The sequence below is a fragment of the Triticum dicoccoides genome, chromosome 3A (assembly GCF_002162155.2).
Source record: "Triticum dicoccoides isolate Atlit2015 ecotype Zavitan chromosome 3A, WEW_v2.0, whole genome shotgun sequence".
Taxonomy (NCBI): domain Eukaryota; kingdom Viridiplantae; phylum Streptophyta; class Magnoliopsida; order Poales; family Poaceae; genus Triticum; species Triticum dicoccoides.
The window spans coordinates 62,438,862-62,455,301 of record NC_041384.1 but is presented as its reverse complement, the minus strand read 5'-3'; the positions used below and the strand labels follow the sequence as shown (position 1 = coordinate 62,455,301).

The 16,440-nt window shown below is 48.4% G+C and overlaps 3 protein-coding genes across 3 annotated transcripts in view; 2 read left to right on the top strand and 1 right to left on the bottom strand.

Moving 5' to 3' along the window:
• LOC119267147 (Golgi to ER traffic protein 4 homolog) overlaps positions 1-5,375 on the top strand; it is a 7,308-nt gene extending 1,933 nt beyond the window's left edge. Inside the window, exons 4-12 of the mRNA XM_037548484.1 lie at positions 119-200; positions 454-610; positions 994-1,084; positions 1,597-1,680; positions 2,865-2,911; positions 3,608-3,736; positions 4,152-4,236; positions 4,699-4,779; positions 4,943-5,375. Coding sequence (XP_037404381.1) covers positions 119-200; positions 454-610; positions 994-1,084; positions 1,597-1,680; positions 2,865-2,911; positions 3,608-3,736; positions 4,152-4,236; positions 4,699-4,779; positions 4,943-4,948 — 762 coding nt within the window. The 3' untranslated portion in view covers positions 4,949-5,375. The remainder of the gene's footprint in view (positions 1-118; positions 201-453; positions 611-993; positions 1,085-1,596; positions 1,681-2,864; positions 2,912-3,607; positions 3,737-4,151; positions 4,237-4,698; positions 4,780-4,942) is intronic.
• A 927-nt stretch (positions 5,376-6,302) lies between these two features.
• Positions 6,303-7,958, top strand: LOC119267146 (dolichol-phosphate mannose synthase subunit 3-like). Its single transcript, XM_037548483.1, has 4 exons — positions 6,303-6,502; positions 6,883-7,004; positions 7,098-7,205; positions 7,570-7,958. Exons 2-4 carry the CDS (start codon positions 6,903-6,905, stop codon positions 7,627-7,629), a joined length of 270 nt encoding a protein of 89 aa, XP_037404380.1. The 5' UTR covers positions 6,303-6,502; positions 6,883-6,902; the 3' UTR covers positions 7,630-7,958.
• Positions 7,959-9,760: 1,802 nt separating this feature from the next.
• LOC119267145 (brassinosteroid LRR receptor kinase BRL2-like) lies at positions 9,761-13,501 on the bottom strand. Its single transcript, XM_037548482.1, has one exon. The coding sequence runs from the start codon at positions 13,429-13,431 to the stop codon at positions 9,937-9,939; it is 3,495 nt and encodes a 1,164-aa protein (XP_037404379.1). The 5' UTR covers positions 13,432-13,501; the 3' UTR covers positions 9,761-9,936.
• Between the last annotated feature and the right edge of the window lie 2,939 nt (positions 13,502-16,440).

Genomic DNA, 16,440 nt, shown 5'->3' with positions numbered 1-16,440 from the left:
GTATGTTGTACTTGTAGTCTATAAAATATTTAAATTAACTAATGTACTACTTCAATTATTTCTTTTCTTTCTTATTGGTCAAAGAGCTCGGCTTTAGTCTAGTGGTTACCAATTTCAGATAACTTGCGGTGCTGAACTCGCTGTGCTGTTCGTGGACACTCTTGTCAAAGGGCAATGTCCTTATAATGAAGAAACTTTTGGTAAGCTTATTGTTTTACATTTGATTTTTGGGACATATTTGCAGTGCATCTTTTGTAATCCTCCTATCGCGTCAATAGTGTCACTAGTTTGCATTCAGAAAATAATATTTCTTCCTTTTTGTGTCTCTACTAAATCAGCCTTGTGAACCATTCTCTCTCTTTTTCTTTTGTATTTTTTAAATGCTGTCATGTTGTAAATTTGGGCATTAGATGTCACTTCAGTGATTGTATAACTCTATTGCATCAACTACAGATCGTGTCAGAAAGATATACGAGGCGTTCCCCAGGATAAATATGCCCCATTTCCTTGGAGATGATTATGACGATGATGGGCAGAAATTATCCGAAGCTATTTCTGCTGCAAAAGTGCGTTCTGAAGGTTGTTCATCATTTCTAAGAGCAGCTCTCAGGTAAGGTATATCGATTTCAATAAATCCAAGTAAATCACAAGTGCTGTCCTTCCAACCATCGAACTTCATCCAAACCAGTAGTGTTTTTCAGTGGAAATATATCCGGTAGTCTAATACATCAAATTGTTGAACAGTACAAATAACTTGACCTGCAGTTATGAATTCTGGTTTTGAGCATTAGTGACTAATGGGCTTAACATGATAGGAACATGCATCGTTCTGAACATCTGGTTCCTTTCGATTTCTTCTCAGTGTGTCCCCAAACTCTGGATGCCGATTGCCATGAGACATATTTATTTTGTTTACTCTGTTACCAGAGGAGGTGTTTTTCTTCTCCCTTTTCTGGCTGTTATGCACTAATAATGTATCATCCTGTTATTAAGGTGGTCTGCGGAGTTTGGGACATCAAGAAACGGATCTCCTGATCTGCATGTTATGTTGGGTGAATACATTTATTCCGAATCTCCAGAAACGGTACTGTCCATGATTCTGTGTCTTACTGTGAATATCTTCTGCTCTCTACATTCTTGAATCGCAACATTTGAGGAATTTGCATGTCAACCAAGTCATGCCTAGGAAAGATCGTATTAATCCTCTTCACTAGGCCATTTATTTGCTCTTAGATGATGTATGTTCCTCTAGTCCTAGATGGTGCAAGGCTATCTCCAAATTGTAGGATGGCATGCATGCAGTAAATTATATCTACTCCCTCCGTTCCTAAATATAAGTCTTTTTAGACATTTCAAATAGACTACAACATACGGATGTATGTAGACATATTTTAGAGTGTACATTCACTCATTTTGCTCCGTATGTAGTCACTTGTTGAAATATCTAAAAAGACTTATATTTAGGAACGGAGGGAGTAGAAGGCAAGTGAAAGAGCATTGTAGAGCTATGATTTTTATTTGTCATTGATGCTGTTACTATTTTTACTACTTCGGTAATTATGCTTACAGTTTAACCTGGAGCGACCTTGACTGCAGGACATGACTAAAGTATCAAGTCATTTTGTGCGCGGTAACGATCCTAAAAAATTTGCTTCTATGCTGGTAAACTTTATGGGCAAGGTAATTGTTGTTCTAAACAGTAGGTATTACAAATGATGCTTGGTAATTAGTGAATTCTGTTTGAATGATATATATTTGTTTCTTTGAGAGATAGCAAAAGTTTATACCCTACCAAAATATTTCCAACGTCTTTCACAAACATAGTAATTTTATTACTTCTTCTGTACAATAAGGTCACTTTCAAGCTATCGCCTGAGTTTTTTATCCATGACATTCTCCAAAACCGTTTAACTTGAATCCTCTTTTTCCAACACCATGAATATATCCCCTGGTTCGTTTTACATGTTCTTTTGACTGTTGAAATAGTTCATTTCATTGCTGTTCACATGGATGCCATGTGTGTGGGGACCCATCTGTCGGTCTCCAAGGTCATCCCCCCTCTGTTTAGATTGCTGGGAAGGAGAAATACAAGTGAATCTGTTAGAGAGATGTTGTAACCGCACAACTTTTTTAGGGCCAGTTCTGTTGCTGGCTTCTAGAATAAGCTGGTATAAGCTGCCCCCTAACCAGCTTATTCTAGAAGCCCAACCAAATTTATTTTTTTAGAAGCCTATTAATTAAGACTTGACTAAAGGCTTCTAAAAATATATTTTTGGTTGGCCTTCTAGAATAAGTTGGGTAGGGGGCAGCTTATTCTAGAAGCCCAAAAAAGGCACCAAAAGAACTGGCCCTTAATGTTTTACCTGCTTGCTGGTTTCCATGCTGGCGTCCATCTAAGCGTGAAACGGAGGTTAAAGCAACCAAACCAACAAATGGGATTTACATGACATAGAAGGATATAGGATCCAAATTAAACAGTTTTGGAGAATCGGTTTGAAAATCAGACTGAGGATTGAAAAACTGATGGTTTCCTTAATGCTGCTTAGTATAGTTAGCAATTGCTCGATATGATTAGTAAATCCATGTTCTCCACAACAATTTGCTTTGTACAGTGGCTTTACTAATGTATGGGTTGTAGGTCATCTTTCGTCAAAATATGAAAATATGGAAACAGAACACAAGCACAAGCTTGTTAAATCACTGTCTTATACCCCAATTTGTTTGTGGGTTGGATCCGTGTTCATTATTCATGCCCAACTTTTGTTAGGTGTTAAGTGGATTCATATATGCTCTTGACATTGTGTGATATAGAATCATTGTGTGATATAGAATCATATTGATCTTTTTTCTTCCTTTCTGTACAGTGCTACCCTGGTGAAGATGATACTGCAATTGCACGCAGTGTCCTAATGTAAGATTTTATTCCTTTCTTTCTTGTTTGCTCTGGAGATGTTATGTGCTAAGGACTAATGTAGGGTAGGATAGTTGGGATAGAGGAGAAGCAATTGGTAGATGGAACAAGAGGAAGGGTGAATCGGTTGAGATAGCGGTTGGTAGATGGAGATGTGTGAGAGAGGTTTAGTTTAATGTTTGCTTGTAATTGAAAAACGGGATGCAGCAGCCCATTATATAGATGGGTCTCGCCCAAGCAATTTGTAACGTCCCTTCCAAAAAAGTGTCAACGAATCTATAGTTCAATACAAATACCAAGCTAGTAATATCTTCAGTTTGCCTACAAGATAATCTTTCTCTTTACCATGACCCAAAGTCATGACATGAGAGATCATCCCCTGTAAGTTGTATGAGAGGAAAGTCTGATACCATTGAAAAGGGGTGCACTTCGCACTGTAGAAACCGATGTGAAGGAATTGTGTAGTGTTTGTTTCATTTACAACGATAGATACACGTCAGTTAGCAGTGTGCTAGGGACGCGTGCAATATGATATACTGCCTCAACACAATATCCTCTATGTGATCACACTGAAATGCATACAGAAGAACACTTTAACACTGTAAAGTAAATGTCGTCTCATTGTTGGGATAGAATTTTACTGGGATTTTGGGGATGGAGATGTCGGGTTTTCTAATATGTTGTTCTTTCTTAAAGGTATCTATCACTAGGGAATCTCAGAGACGCAAATTTACTTATGGATGGGATGAAGGAGCAGCTAAAATCTGCTGACATGGAACTTCCAAAAACAGCTTTAATTGAGTTTATCAAGTATCTTCTTCAAACGTGAGTCTCTCATATTTTTCTGGCTTGCATTGTATTTCGGGTGTCCTTTCCACGTCTGCATATTTGTTCCACGATGTTCTCATACACCGCATGCAAATTTTGTGAAATAACGCTGCAGTTTGCATGATAGTTCTCAGACGTCAGCTACACGTGTTTTTATAGTTCTATCACTAGAAAGATAAAATTACTTTCTGTAGGTATTACGAATGCTCCTGTCTTACCAATATATTCAAATGCCCATGTCAGAAATGACTGATATCATATTTTAACAGTTTCTCACGTTCTTGATTTGTAACCATATGTAAATCAAGATCAACTTTCTTTTCCTATCTTATACATGAAATAACAAGCTATTTTATCATTCTTTTCTTTTGTTATGGCCTTATGGGCATTACTAACTAGATGTTGTTTACAGGCTTGAAAGAGATGCTTACCCTCTTTTTAGGACACTTCGACAAAAGTACAGCGCAAGTACAGATCGAGACTCTGTATTTGAGGAGGTATGGCCCTCTATCGAAATTTTGTAGCTCTATAACAAGAGTTCTGTTTTTCAAAAATAAATAAATATATTGTTACGAAACAATGTGAATCCATGAAAGATGTTTTTAGATAATTTGGAAATCGCTGTGAGACATGTTCAACATAACATATCTCCACAAACTTTTGGCCTTGTTTACCAGCTTTCCATCTGGAAACCGATGAATTGCTCACAAAGGACCACTTGTTAATAAAAATGGGTGAAAAACCCCATGTCGTGTTGTTGCTTAATGTTGGAGACCACCTGTTCTTACAAAAATAAGGAATGCAAACCGATGAATTGCTCACAAAGGACCACTTGTTAATAAAAAAGGGTGAAAAAACCCATGTCGTGTTGTTGCTTAATGTTGGAGACCACCTGTTCTTACAAAAATAAGGAATGCAAACCGAAATAGACCTCATGACGGTATGGTTACGCTTTGCAGTTATTGGATGAAATAGCTGCAAAATTTTATGGCGTACGGCAACAGAATCCTCTGGAAGGACTTTTCGGTGAAATGTTCAAGGTAAACACTTTCTTCTATTGACTTCATGGTGGTCGCTATATCGAATTGCTTCCTTTTAAAGTCTGCCAAATTAGCTGGTTTTTGCTCTAACCAGTTCCATGTGCTATTTTATTTATATTGATAATATCTTCCTCATTACTGCTCACATTCTATATTTGTGCAGGTGTAATTGACTTGAAACGAACTTTATCATCATGTCCTTGCCTTCAATGCAATGATTGGTTTTCAGCTAAAAAAAGGCATCCATTGGCCAAAATAATACATTTGTGGGAGATCAAGTGGGTCACCCAGGAAAAACGCACAGGAAGTGCTTTGTTGGAGCTTCCTCAGTCATAGTCAACGGAGTTAGTATATTTAACATCAAACTACATGAAGATGGGCCGCTGATCTGTTGTAAAATCGTTCTATTGGTTTTGATGTTTTTCTTTTCTTCTCCTAAAGGTTTTGATGTTTTCCAGCAGTGTAACAGAATTTCCCTTCGCAGATTATTGTAAGATGATACGGCATTTTGTTATCCTTTTTTCCCCATTCTGTGCTAAATTTGTTTTGACGGTTTAAGCAAAGATATCAGGTGCTATAATTCCACTTTTCGGGAACCATGGCAGTCCTGCATTAAACCGGTTTATTTTCTTTCAATCAGTTGGGTTTTGCAAATTTGAGGTATACAATTCAGAAAAAAAGGAGAACATTGAGAATTTTAAAAATTGAGCATAATGAATGACTGTACATTAGAGCATCTCCATTAGATGATGTAGATGTAAAAATATTAGAATTTTACATTTCCAAGGCATAAAAATGCTGCTTAAACAGATGATGTAGATGCAATTTTTTACTCAAAATTACAAATTTGCATCACTTGGGACGCTTGAGCAAAATGCGCTCAGCCCTCACTGTCGTGCGCAACCAGCAACCTTTGTGCCGCGCGCCTGCCGCCGCCAAACCGCACCAACTCTGCCACCACCAAACCTTTATGGTGACGTAAAGTCAAACAAGTTTGATTTTTTATCGGATCATAAAAACCTACTTTTTGAAAGAAAGAACTCGTCTTTTCTATTTTTTGATTAACTTTCTCGAGGGTCAAGGTCAGTCAGTGAGACGATGGGGGATAAGCTTCATCGCCGAGAGGGAAACAACCCGGATCACCGGCGAAGATTTTTTGATGATGTAAATTTTACATCATTTGTTGGAGTTGGAGGTTTTTGGTAATGTAAAATCTACTCCCTCCATTTATAAATATTTGTCTTTCTAGAGATTTCAACAAATGACTACATACGGAGCAAAATGAGTGTTCTAAAATATGTCTATATATACATCCGTATGGGGTAGTCCATTTGAAATATCTGAAAAGACAAATATTTTAAAACGGAGGGAGTATTTTTTAGTGATGTAAATTTTAGTCAAATTATAATTTTGTGATGTAGTATTTTACATCATCTGTTGAATTTGCTCTTAGCAATTTTTCCCACTAAGTACATTACAGTCCGTCGATCCAAGAGGAGAAAATCGGCTCCCGCCATAAAAAAACACACCAAGAGTGAGGACGTCCCTAGGGTTCCTAGCCGCCGCCGGCCCGCCGCCACTACTGCCGGCCCTCCGCTGCGGCGGCCGAAGCCTCCGCTGCCCCGCCTCCGGTACAGGAGCACAGCAGCGCCTCCCTCCCTGGAGCAGCCGCTCCCGCCCGGCAACGCCGCCGCCCGGAGCTACCGGCGACCAGTATAGGCAGGTAGCCACCGCTCCTTCCTCCTTCTTCCCTCATCCTCCCTCCCTCCCTCCCTCCTTCCTCTTGCATCCTCTATTTGTTCAATTTTCTCCCTGATTTCTGTATTGGATGAGTACTTGCTGTAGATGGCATATTGTGAGAATATAATGATGATTATTTCTTAAGGAGTACTTGCTGCATGGTTTTGGCAGTGCATGCTCAAGTTTACATGTGAAAGGATTTTAGTTGATAGGTGTTTTTGATAATGCTTGTAGGAGCAAATGTTTACAGATTGTAGTTTGATTTTTTTTTTCAGATGAGCAAATGTTTTGGTTTAAACATGGTAGCAGCCTATCCGCATCAGTGCATTTTAGGCTTTAATTTGCTTTTTTGGTTGATGGCAGACAAACGCTACATTTCCTAGATGAAGCACATATTCAAGATCATCACGGTGCTGGCGGCGATCTCGGCCGTCTGGGCTGCGCTCCTTGAAACCTCGACAGTTCCTCACAGTTACACCTGGCTGGTGAGTGCCACGAATTCTTTCACTTGCTGATTTATTGAAGTTAAGACACTGTCTTTCGATTAAGACTCTTGCTTGTGACTTTTGTTGTTGTAGCTTCCCATCTATTTGGTAGTGGCGCTTGGATGCTACGGCCTTTTTATGGTTGGGTACGGGCTGATGTTCTTTCCCACCTGTCCTCAAGAAGCCATACTACTACAACAGGTAGAGGATGTAGTCCTAGTAGCATAATTCTCAGTTTTTTTTGTCTATGCAGTCTCATTGCCATGTTGAGAACTAATAATCGCTAGAATATACATCCTAGGTATTTTCAGCTTAATATACACTTGTGCATTGTATATTATACATTCTTTTCTTTTGGTTTTCTGCTGGCATAATGAGATTCAAGGTATTATGCAGAAGGAACCATAAGTTTCTTTGTGCCTTATGTGTATGATTGTATGGCTTTTCATAATGGCCACCACAAAGAAAACCAAGCCACCTAATTTTTAAACTTTTAAGTTTTCTGTATAATTACAGTTTTGCTTTGTTCCCGTCTGTAATTATTTGTGCTTGGCCTACTATGCAGGATATTATGGAGGCTAAGGAATTCTTATCCAAAAGGGGTGTTGATGTGGGCTCTGACTGAGGTCGATTCCAATGTTTAATATTTTGTGGCCAGTTTGAAGCTTCCTGGATACCATAGCTAGAAAAGGTTATATGACATTTCACTATGTTTAGATACTGTTACTAACACAGTTTTGGTGAGTGGCGTGTTACAATTCTACATTTGAGGTGGATGGCTTGTCACAACACTACTTGTGTCCGAAAACATTATGAGAACAACTAATGAATGGTTCGTTAACAAGTCCATTAGTGTTCATGACATGTTTGCGTTGTAACCATCTGGATTTCATCACTGGGTGTATATCAGTTTGTGCTCTGCAGTATCGCCTTTGGTGATGCTTTGAATTGCTAGTTCTTTTGATGGTTTAGTTCTAGTGTGTAAGTTTCTGCCCAGTGCAGATTTCTTTCATTTGGCAACTCTGGAACTTCTCAAATTCAGCAAAGTTCCGTCTCATTGGCACTTTGAGGTTTGAACTCCTCATGATTTAACAAAAGATCATTAAACCTTTACCGATACCATTATTGCTCCATGTTTACAAAACAGTTGTAGAATGGACTGTGCAGTGAACCTGTTTCAACTCGTAATGCTATTATTATATATACATGTTCAGTCACATGCCAATTTGAGAGCATACAGTCGCCTGCTACCTTGAGCTAGCAGCTTCCGGCAGGGACTTGTTTGAGTCTGGTCCATCATCTTCTCCGGCACTGGGAACTCCTGGAGCCCCTTGGGCCATTATATATGTGCATATATGTTATGTGTTCCGTATACCTGGCCCTTGGCGTCTGTTGCTTAAACATGTATGCTGCTCTGTTCTGTTCCTGGCTTGGCATGTCAAAAGTTTTTAAAAATTATAGTAGAGTTTGTGGTGTTGTTGAATTTTTGGGTCCTGTTGGCGCCTTCTATGTGAGGTTGAGGTTTACCTAATGCTAGTCATTCTCTGCAATTCTCCAAAAAAAACACTGTTTTTTTTTTCTTTCAGAAGTACCCGTTGCTGACATTTTGTGGACAGGTTTGAGAGCATTCATCGGACAATCTCGTGGTTAACAAACATGTTAGCAGTTTAAAAAAAGAAAATACTTGTTACCAAACTGGAGGGCCAATTGCATTGCTTCAGTGGATAATAGCGATTAACCCGCATTGTAGACATAATAAAACAGTTTATCATTTAAAGACATTTCGAAGTTTCATGGATGAACAAAACATGCTCCCTGTAGATAATCCAGTTCCTGCTAACCTAGTACAGTACTGAAGATAGTGCTTCTCATACCTTCTATTGTTTAACATTGACCTGATCATTATGAATATGTACCAAGTGCCTTGGCTCTTGGTTGCTGTGAGGTGTCCCCGTTCATTGTGATGAAATTACCATGGAGGCAGCACAAGTGGCAGCATCATTACCATCGATTGAAAGTGTGCTTTTGATCTCTGTCAGTAGGTGCTAGTTTACATTTTCTTATTCGAGTTGTTCATATCATCATCATCCGCATCAAAAATTGACTTTATTTAGCTTGTGACCTGTCGTCAAGCCTTTTTAGCCATCATTCCTTGGCTTCACTCTGACCCTCTTACCCCTGACTGAGGGCAACTAGTCTTAAACTATTGGAAGCAAACCACAAGGATACCTGCGAATCGACCTGTGGTTGAGTTGGTTAGGTGGACAGTGGTATCCCCAACCCACCAGGGTTCAAATCTTGGTACTTGCATTATTCCTGTATTTATTTCAGGATTTCCGGCGATGCGCTTTTAGTGGGAGGAGACGTTCCCGTCGTCGACGAGGCGCCTATGGTGACTTCGTAAATCTCAAGATAATATGCCGGCTCAGTCTCTCGGAGGTGCTCATAGGGATAGAGGCGTCATGTTGCTGTTGCAGGGACAATGTGAGGAGCGGTAACAACGAGCGTCGACCCAGCGAGGCCAAGCCAAGACCTCGTCGGAGACGGAGATGGCACTGCAAGCGACAGCGAGCTGCGGCGTCCTAGTCAGGCTACAACAAAACACTGCTTCCTATTACCCGGGAGTGGGGCGTGTCACCCATCTGACATCTGTCATTGTCACTTCATTAAGCACATTATCAACCACAAGGATCAAAATGACACAGAAATGTGTAGCAACCGATTAAAATTTGTCTTGCAAAGGTTTGGGTTTTTCTTCAGAATTCAGGGGACAAAACATGACGCAACAGGTGTCTATATGCAACAGCAACACACTGCTTTATTATTAGTCCAACACAAGGCAAAACGCTACGTACGTACAACAATTGTATACACCATACTGCAACACATACAAGCAGCAATTACAACACAAAAAACCATGGAGGCCTCGTCGCTACGCGTCGTGGCCATGCCCATTGCACGCGCCTGCCGCCGGTAATGGAGGCTGCGACGACGGCGCGTCGATCTCTCTGAGCACGGCGACCACGTGCAGCATGTTGGGCCTCTTCGACGGGAAGTCGTCCACGCACTGCAGCGCCATCTCCAGGAACCTCATCATCTCCGTCTCGTCGTCGCCGGCCGCGGCCGCGACGAGCTCCGGGTCCACGACCTCCTTGCCGGCGCCCTCCCTGACCTTCATCTTGACCCAGCCGACGAGGTTGGTGTCCCCGAAGTCCTCCTTGTCGGTGGGCCGCCGCCCGGTGAGCAGCTCCAGCAGCACCACGCCGAGGGAGTAGACGTCGCCCTTGGCGGTGCACCGGAAGCTCTGGTAGTACTCCGGCGGCACGTACCCGGGGGTCCCAGCGAGGGTGCTGACGCTGAGGTGCGTGTCGAGCGCGCTGATGAGCCTGGCCATGCCGAAGTCGGCGACGCGGGCCTCCATCATGCCGTCGAGGAGCACGTTGCTGGACTTCATGTCGCGGTGGATGATGTGCGGGATGCAGTTGTGGTGCAGGAAGCAGAGCCCCTTGGCCGCCCCGCGCGCCACCGTCTTCCTCTTCTCCCACGTCAGCGCCGGCGCGCCGTCGGCCGGGAGGTGGAGCATGTCCTCCAGGCTGCCGTGGGTCATGTACTCGTAGACGAGGAGCCGCTCCTCGCCGATCTTGCAGTAGCCGAGCAGGGGCACGAGGTTCCGGTGCTTGATCTTGCCCAGCGTCTCCATCTCCGCCATGAACTCGCGGTCGCCCTGGTGGCTCAGCGGGATCAGCTTCTTGATGGCGACCGTGGAGCCGTCCTTGAGCGTCGCCTTGAACACCTCGCCGAACCCGCCGGAGCCGATCAGGCTGGCCGCCGAGAAGCCGTTGGTGGCCTCGATCAGCTGCGTGAAGGTGAGCTTCCGGAGCTGCCGCTGGAAGGTGGCCACGTTGATGCTCAGCGCCTCCTTCTCCGCCTTGCCCAGCTTCCACGTCGTCGCCGTCCGCGTCCCGTCCTGCAGGCTGCTCAGCATCCGCGCCTCCCGCACCTCCCGCCGCCGCACGCGCACCGCCACCGCCCAGATCGACACTGCGCACGCCAGCCCGGCGGTGACCATCACGGCCAGGAGCACGGCGTTCGCCCACGCCGCCCTCGGCAGAGGCCACCTGGCGTTTGTACTTTCAGCTGCAGCGCCGGAGGAGGCCGCGACGCTCGCCCTCGGCAGCCGGTCGCTGCACGGCACCAGCGGCATGCCGCAGAGGCCAGGGTTGTCGGCGTACTGGCTCGCCGGCAGCGTGCTGAGCTGCCCGCGCTGCGGGATCTCGCCTGCGAGGTCGTTGTCGGAGACGTCGATCTGCACGAGGAAGGAGAGGTTGGAGAAGGAGTCCGGGATGCTGCCCTGCAGCCGGTTGTGCGACACGTCGAACACGCCGAGGTCGTGGAGGCGGCCGAGCGACGCCGGGATCTCGCCGCTGAGGTTGTTCCTCGCCAGGTCGAGCACCTGGAGCAGCACCATGTCGCCCAGCTCCTCCGGGATGGCGCCGACGAGGCTGTTGTACGAGAGGTCCAGGTACTCCAGCGTCTGGTACCGCGTCCACCCGCTCACCGCCGCGCCGGAGTAGAGCCGCGTGAAGTCGCAGCTCCTGAGGGTGGGCACCTGCAGCAGCCGCTCCGGCCGGATGCCGGCGAACTCCAGCAGCCCACCCACGCCCTTGCACGCGTTCCCAGCGTTGCGGACGAACGCCAGCGTGTTGCCGGACAGGATGCCGCTCAGCGGCGTCGCCCCGAGCTGCCGGCCGAGGCGGTGCGGGATCACGCCGGTGAGCCTGTTGCTGTTGAGGTCCAGCCACATCAGGCTGCTGCAGTTGCCGAGCTCCTTGGGGATGTCGCCCACGAGGCTATTGTTCGCCAGCTGCAGCACGGCGAGCCGGGACAGCCGGCCGAACTCCGGCCTGATCGTGCCGCTGATCCGGTTGCTCGTGAGCGAGATCCACTCGAGGCCGGTGCAGTTGAAGAGCTCGACGGGGATGTCGCCGCCGATGAAGTTGTTGTTGAGGATGAGCGTGCGGAGGCTCCGGCATTGCCCGAGCTCCGCGGGGATCTGGCCTTCTAGCTGGTTGAGCCACGTCACGAGCTGCTCCAGGGCACGGAGCATGCCGAGCTCCGGCGGGATGGCGCCGCGCAGGTAGTTGATGCTGAAGTCGATCACCCGCAGGCGCGAGCAGTTGGCCAGCCCGGGAGGGATCGCGCCGGTGAGGAGGTTGTCCGGCATCCGGAGCTCCTCCAGCGACGCGCCGGGCGTGCAGAGCTCGGCGGGCAGCGCGCCGGCGATCTTGTTGCTGCTGAAGTCGGCGACCCTGAGGCTGTTGCAGGCAGAGATGGTGCTCGGGAGCGATCCCGAGATGAAGTTGTTGCTGAGAAGCAGGATCTCCAACTTGGTGAGGTTCCCGAGCACCGCGGCCGGGATCGCGCCGGAGATGTTGTTGTTGGCCGCGTCGAGCAGCTGGAGCGCGCGGCACGACGACAGGGACTCCGGGATAGAGCCGGAGATGTTGTTGCTCGAGACTCTGAGGATCCGCAGCGACGAGCACGCGGCGAGGCTGCGTGGGATGGCGCCGGTGAGGCGGTTCCCCGAAACGTCGAGCACCTCGAGGCCAGCGACGTCGCCGATCGACTCCGGGATCGCGCCGGCGAGGGCGTTGTAGGATACGTTGAGCGTCTTGAGGCCGGCGCAGCCAGAGAAGGACGGCGGGATCGTGCCGGTGAAGCGGTTGGCGGAGAGGTCGAGCAGGACGAGCGTGTCGGGGAACGACGCGCCGGAGACGTCCCCGGACATGTTGTTCCCGGCGACGTCGAACACCTGGATCGTGCTCGGCGGAGACATTAGATTAAGAGGGAGAGCGCCGGTGAGGTTGTTCCGTGCGAGGCGGACGTCGGTGAGGTTGGGGTAGTAGTACGCCAGCTGCATGTCGGCGGGGAGACTGCCGGCGAGGCCGCCGTCAGACAGGTCGAGCGTCCGTAGCGCGCGGGGGAGCACGTGAATGTCCCCAGCGGCGTCGGCGCGGAGCTGGGCGTTGCCGGAGAGGTTGAGGTGGCGCAGCGTGTCTATGGAAGCGAGCGCTGCAAACGAAGCGCGCCCGGAGAGGCCGCAGCCGGCGAGGTCGAGCCGCTCCACCCGGCCCTCGCCGTCGCACGTCACCCCGTACCACCTGCACCACGTGCCATTACCACTACCACCACCGCCGGGCGACCCTTGCTGCTGCCGCTGCTGCCATTGCCAAGACGAGAGCACGCCCCTAGGGTCCTTTCGGACGGACGCCTTGAAGCGGAGGAGCGCCCCCGCGTCGTCGCCGGTTCCCGCGGACACGATCGTCGTCGTGCAAGTCGACAAGAGGAGGAGGAAGATTACGAGGAGGAGCATGCGATCCATCGCCACTGGCATGGCTGGCACGGGGACGCCGATGAGGAATGTCATGGACTCATGGTCTCCCTCATGTTGGATGGTCCGAGCTTAGTAGCACGAAAGGTGTTTGAGGAAAGGAAAGAGAGCGTGCGCCATTGTGGCTTTTGGAGGTAAAAAGCTCGATAAAGATGGCTTTTGTTGTGTGTGTAGGAGTATTAGAAACATCAGCCGGTCGGTTAACCCACGGTGTGTGTGCGTGTCTTGAGGCTTTTGCTGATATTGTGTTGATGATGATAGGATTCGCTTTACCTCTGGATCAACCATGGGGAATCATGTGTGCACGAGGGAAAAGGAAGGCATGCACGTGAGAAAGTGATGGGGAATCATGGCACACGAAGTCAGGAACACATTGATCTCATGAATGGAAATTGCACCGATCGAGCTCAGCAGCAGTCCCTAAAACCGGTCATCCAACGCTAGCACTCAATTTCCCCCTAAAAGACAACTTCTTCATCGTAAACTAGATGTTTGACATAGCTAAAAAACACACTCGTTAATCCTACATCAACAGAAAACAACGGACTTTTACGGACTCCCTTCCACACCAGTTAACTCTTCAGTAATGCTACAGGGCTTTTTCTACAGGAGATTACAGGGGAGGTGATTTGGAGGTGTACTATCAGTTGGGGGATGGGCCCCCACCTGAAATTCAGGACGGAAAGATTATTGACAAATCACAACCTGTCTCGCCCGTATCAACCCCGTAAAGCTATGTACGTCTAGAATTATTGTTAACTTTTCGCCCATGATTTTTCAAGGTGTTGGGCCTCCACCCTCCCTAATCCAATCAGAAAAGTCCAACTAACATCATTCTGTAAACTCTTTAAAACCCGTGAATCTAGAATTACTCATAGGGTGTCGACTCAGACTTGGCCAAGTCTCATAGTATATAAGAAGGAAAATGAAAAAGAAAAAGAAAAAAATTGCACAGATCTTCAGGCAAGATCAACTGAATAATATCGGCTGAGACATAACCAAGTCAGCAAAACTGTTACTCAAAAACACTAGAGGTTCAACATGATATTAGCCATACAAATTGACAAACTAGACTAGTAGATGACACCCTGGCAGAAGCACACGGCTTCCTCTGTGGCATAGAAGCGGGCGTCGTGGCGGTTCTCCTAGCGACTGCCTTCTTCTGCTCCGCCCGACCGAGAGCATCACGGAACTTGCACTTATCGTACTCGGCTCGGGAAAAGTGACGGGCGACATGTGGCTCCTCCTCCTTTGCACTAGCGTGGTGATGGGTGGCACGGGCCTCCGCGTAGGCTTGCATGAAGTGTGGAGTGGCAAGCGCCTCCTCCTGCTTGGCTTGGGCGGCAACATGGGCGATGGTTGTCGAATTCTGGGTTCCGGCAAACCCTTGAGGTTCGAACACTGGGGTGCGCACGAAGATCTCTCTCTCTCTCTCTCTCCTTAGCTTGCTCGCACAACGATCCCTAGGCCTAACTCAACAAACCCAAAGAACAAGAGGCACGGGGGTTTATACTGGTTCGGGCCACCGTTGTGGTGTAATACCCTACTCCGGTGTGGGGTGGTGGATTGCCTTGTAGGCCGAGGATGAACAGTACAAGGTAAGAACAACCTCCTGAGGAGAGGTGTTCTAGAGCTCGGTGAGCTGGTGGAATGGCCTTGGTGGAGTGGATCCAATCCAAGATCAGTTGCCTCCTATGGTGGTGGCTAGTCCTATTTATAGAGGCCTTGGCCCTCTTCCCAAATGATAGACGGGAAGGGATCTCACAACGGCCAAGTTTGAAGGGAGACAACTAGTACAAGCTATCTTGACAAAAGGTGGTCTTTGCCTGCCAAAGGCTTTGGTGGTGACGCCGCTGTGGGCTCCACGGTGACCTCCGTCCTGCCGTCCTGCTGGTCTTGGTCTCGTTGCACCGATATGGAAACCTTTGCCTGATGCCTCGGGAGTCCTCGCCTGCGCTTGCCCCTTTAGCACCAAAGAGGAAACTGGTACTCTGCGCCTGCTGGTGCCCGCCTGGCCTTGGTCGTCATGGCTCACATCACGTGGACCTCGCGAGGTGCCCCTTGCATAGATATCTCCGCTCCTCGGAAGCCAGTCTAGTGAGGCCGCCCCGGAGGAGGTCTTGGTTTCGTCCGCCTCGCGAGGCTTGGCCCCTTGCGAGGGTCTTGAGTGGTTGCTGCTGAAGATGGGTCATACCAGGCTGTTGGTGGAGCCACGTGATGGGCCGTAGGCAGGCAAGTCTGGGTACCCCCGTTCCCAGGACGCCGACAGTAGCCCCCGGGCCCAAGGCGCGCTCGGACTTGGCTTAGAGGCGAAGCCAAAGGGCAAGTGCAGAGCGCCGCGGGCCCCAACAGCCTGCAACCTTGATTGACGTGTGGCGATTGACGGGACGTGGGCGTCTTCGCTTCCCCATGCTGCCTCGGCAACCGTTCGACTTGATGAGACCCTGCTGCATGCAGAAGAAAACCATCATTACTTGTGATCGTGGAGGCCGGCGGTTGGCCTCCTTCTGGCTATAAATGAGGAGAGGGGCGGAGCCCCCATCGCTCATCTCTTCCTCTACTCCGTCTGCTTCTTCTCCTTCCCTCTCACTTCGCCATCTTGCTGTGATACCGATGGAGCCGATAAGGAGGTTCTCCACCGCTGAGAAGGGAAAGACCCCCCGCGAGGAGTAGGGGCCACTTCGACCGAAGAAGAGGTTGGCCCGCCCCCGCGACGTCATCGTGAGGCAGGAGGTGACGAGGCCTTGGTACGAACGACCTCCCCCTGGCTACCCGCTGCCCTTGTACGCCCAGGCAGAGGGTTCCGAAGGAGGAGGCGACGACCCACGCCGCTCGCGCCACGGCCGCGGTGGCCGAGCTATGGTGGCCCGCACCGCCAGCCCACAAACTCACGCTGAGGGACCCTTGCGCGAATTCGTGGTGTGGGCAGCAATGCCCCCGCGGACGTGGATCAGATTCCAGCAGTTCTTCACTGAAGAGGTGCCGCCGAGGGGGCCACTTGAGCTGTGGCTGCGGCACGCCGAGTGTGGCACCCCGGCGACGGGA

Coding starts and splice junctions, on each gene's coding strand:
- LOC119267146 (XM_037548483.1), top strand. CDS start 6,903: ATGAAGCACATATTCAAGATCATCACGGTGCTGGCGGCGATCTCGGCC. Junction 7,005..7,097: donor CTCACAGTTACACCTGGCTG/GTGAGTGCCACG, acceptor TTGTTGTTGTAG/CTTCCCATCTATTTGGTAGT. Junction 7,206..7,569: donor AAGCCATACTACTACAACAG/GTAGAGGATGTA, acceptor CCTACTATGCAG/GATATTATGGAGGCTAAGGA.
- LOC119267145 (XM_037548482.1), bottom strand. CDS start 13,431: ATGACATTCCTCATCGGCGTCCCCGTGCCAGCCATGCCAGTGGCGATG.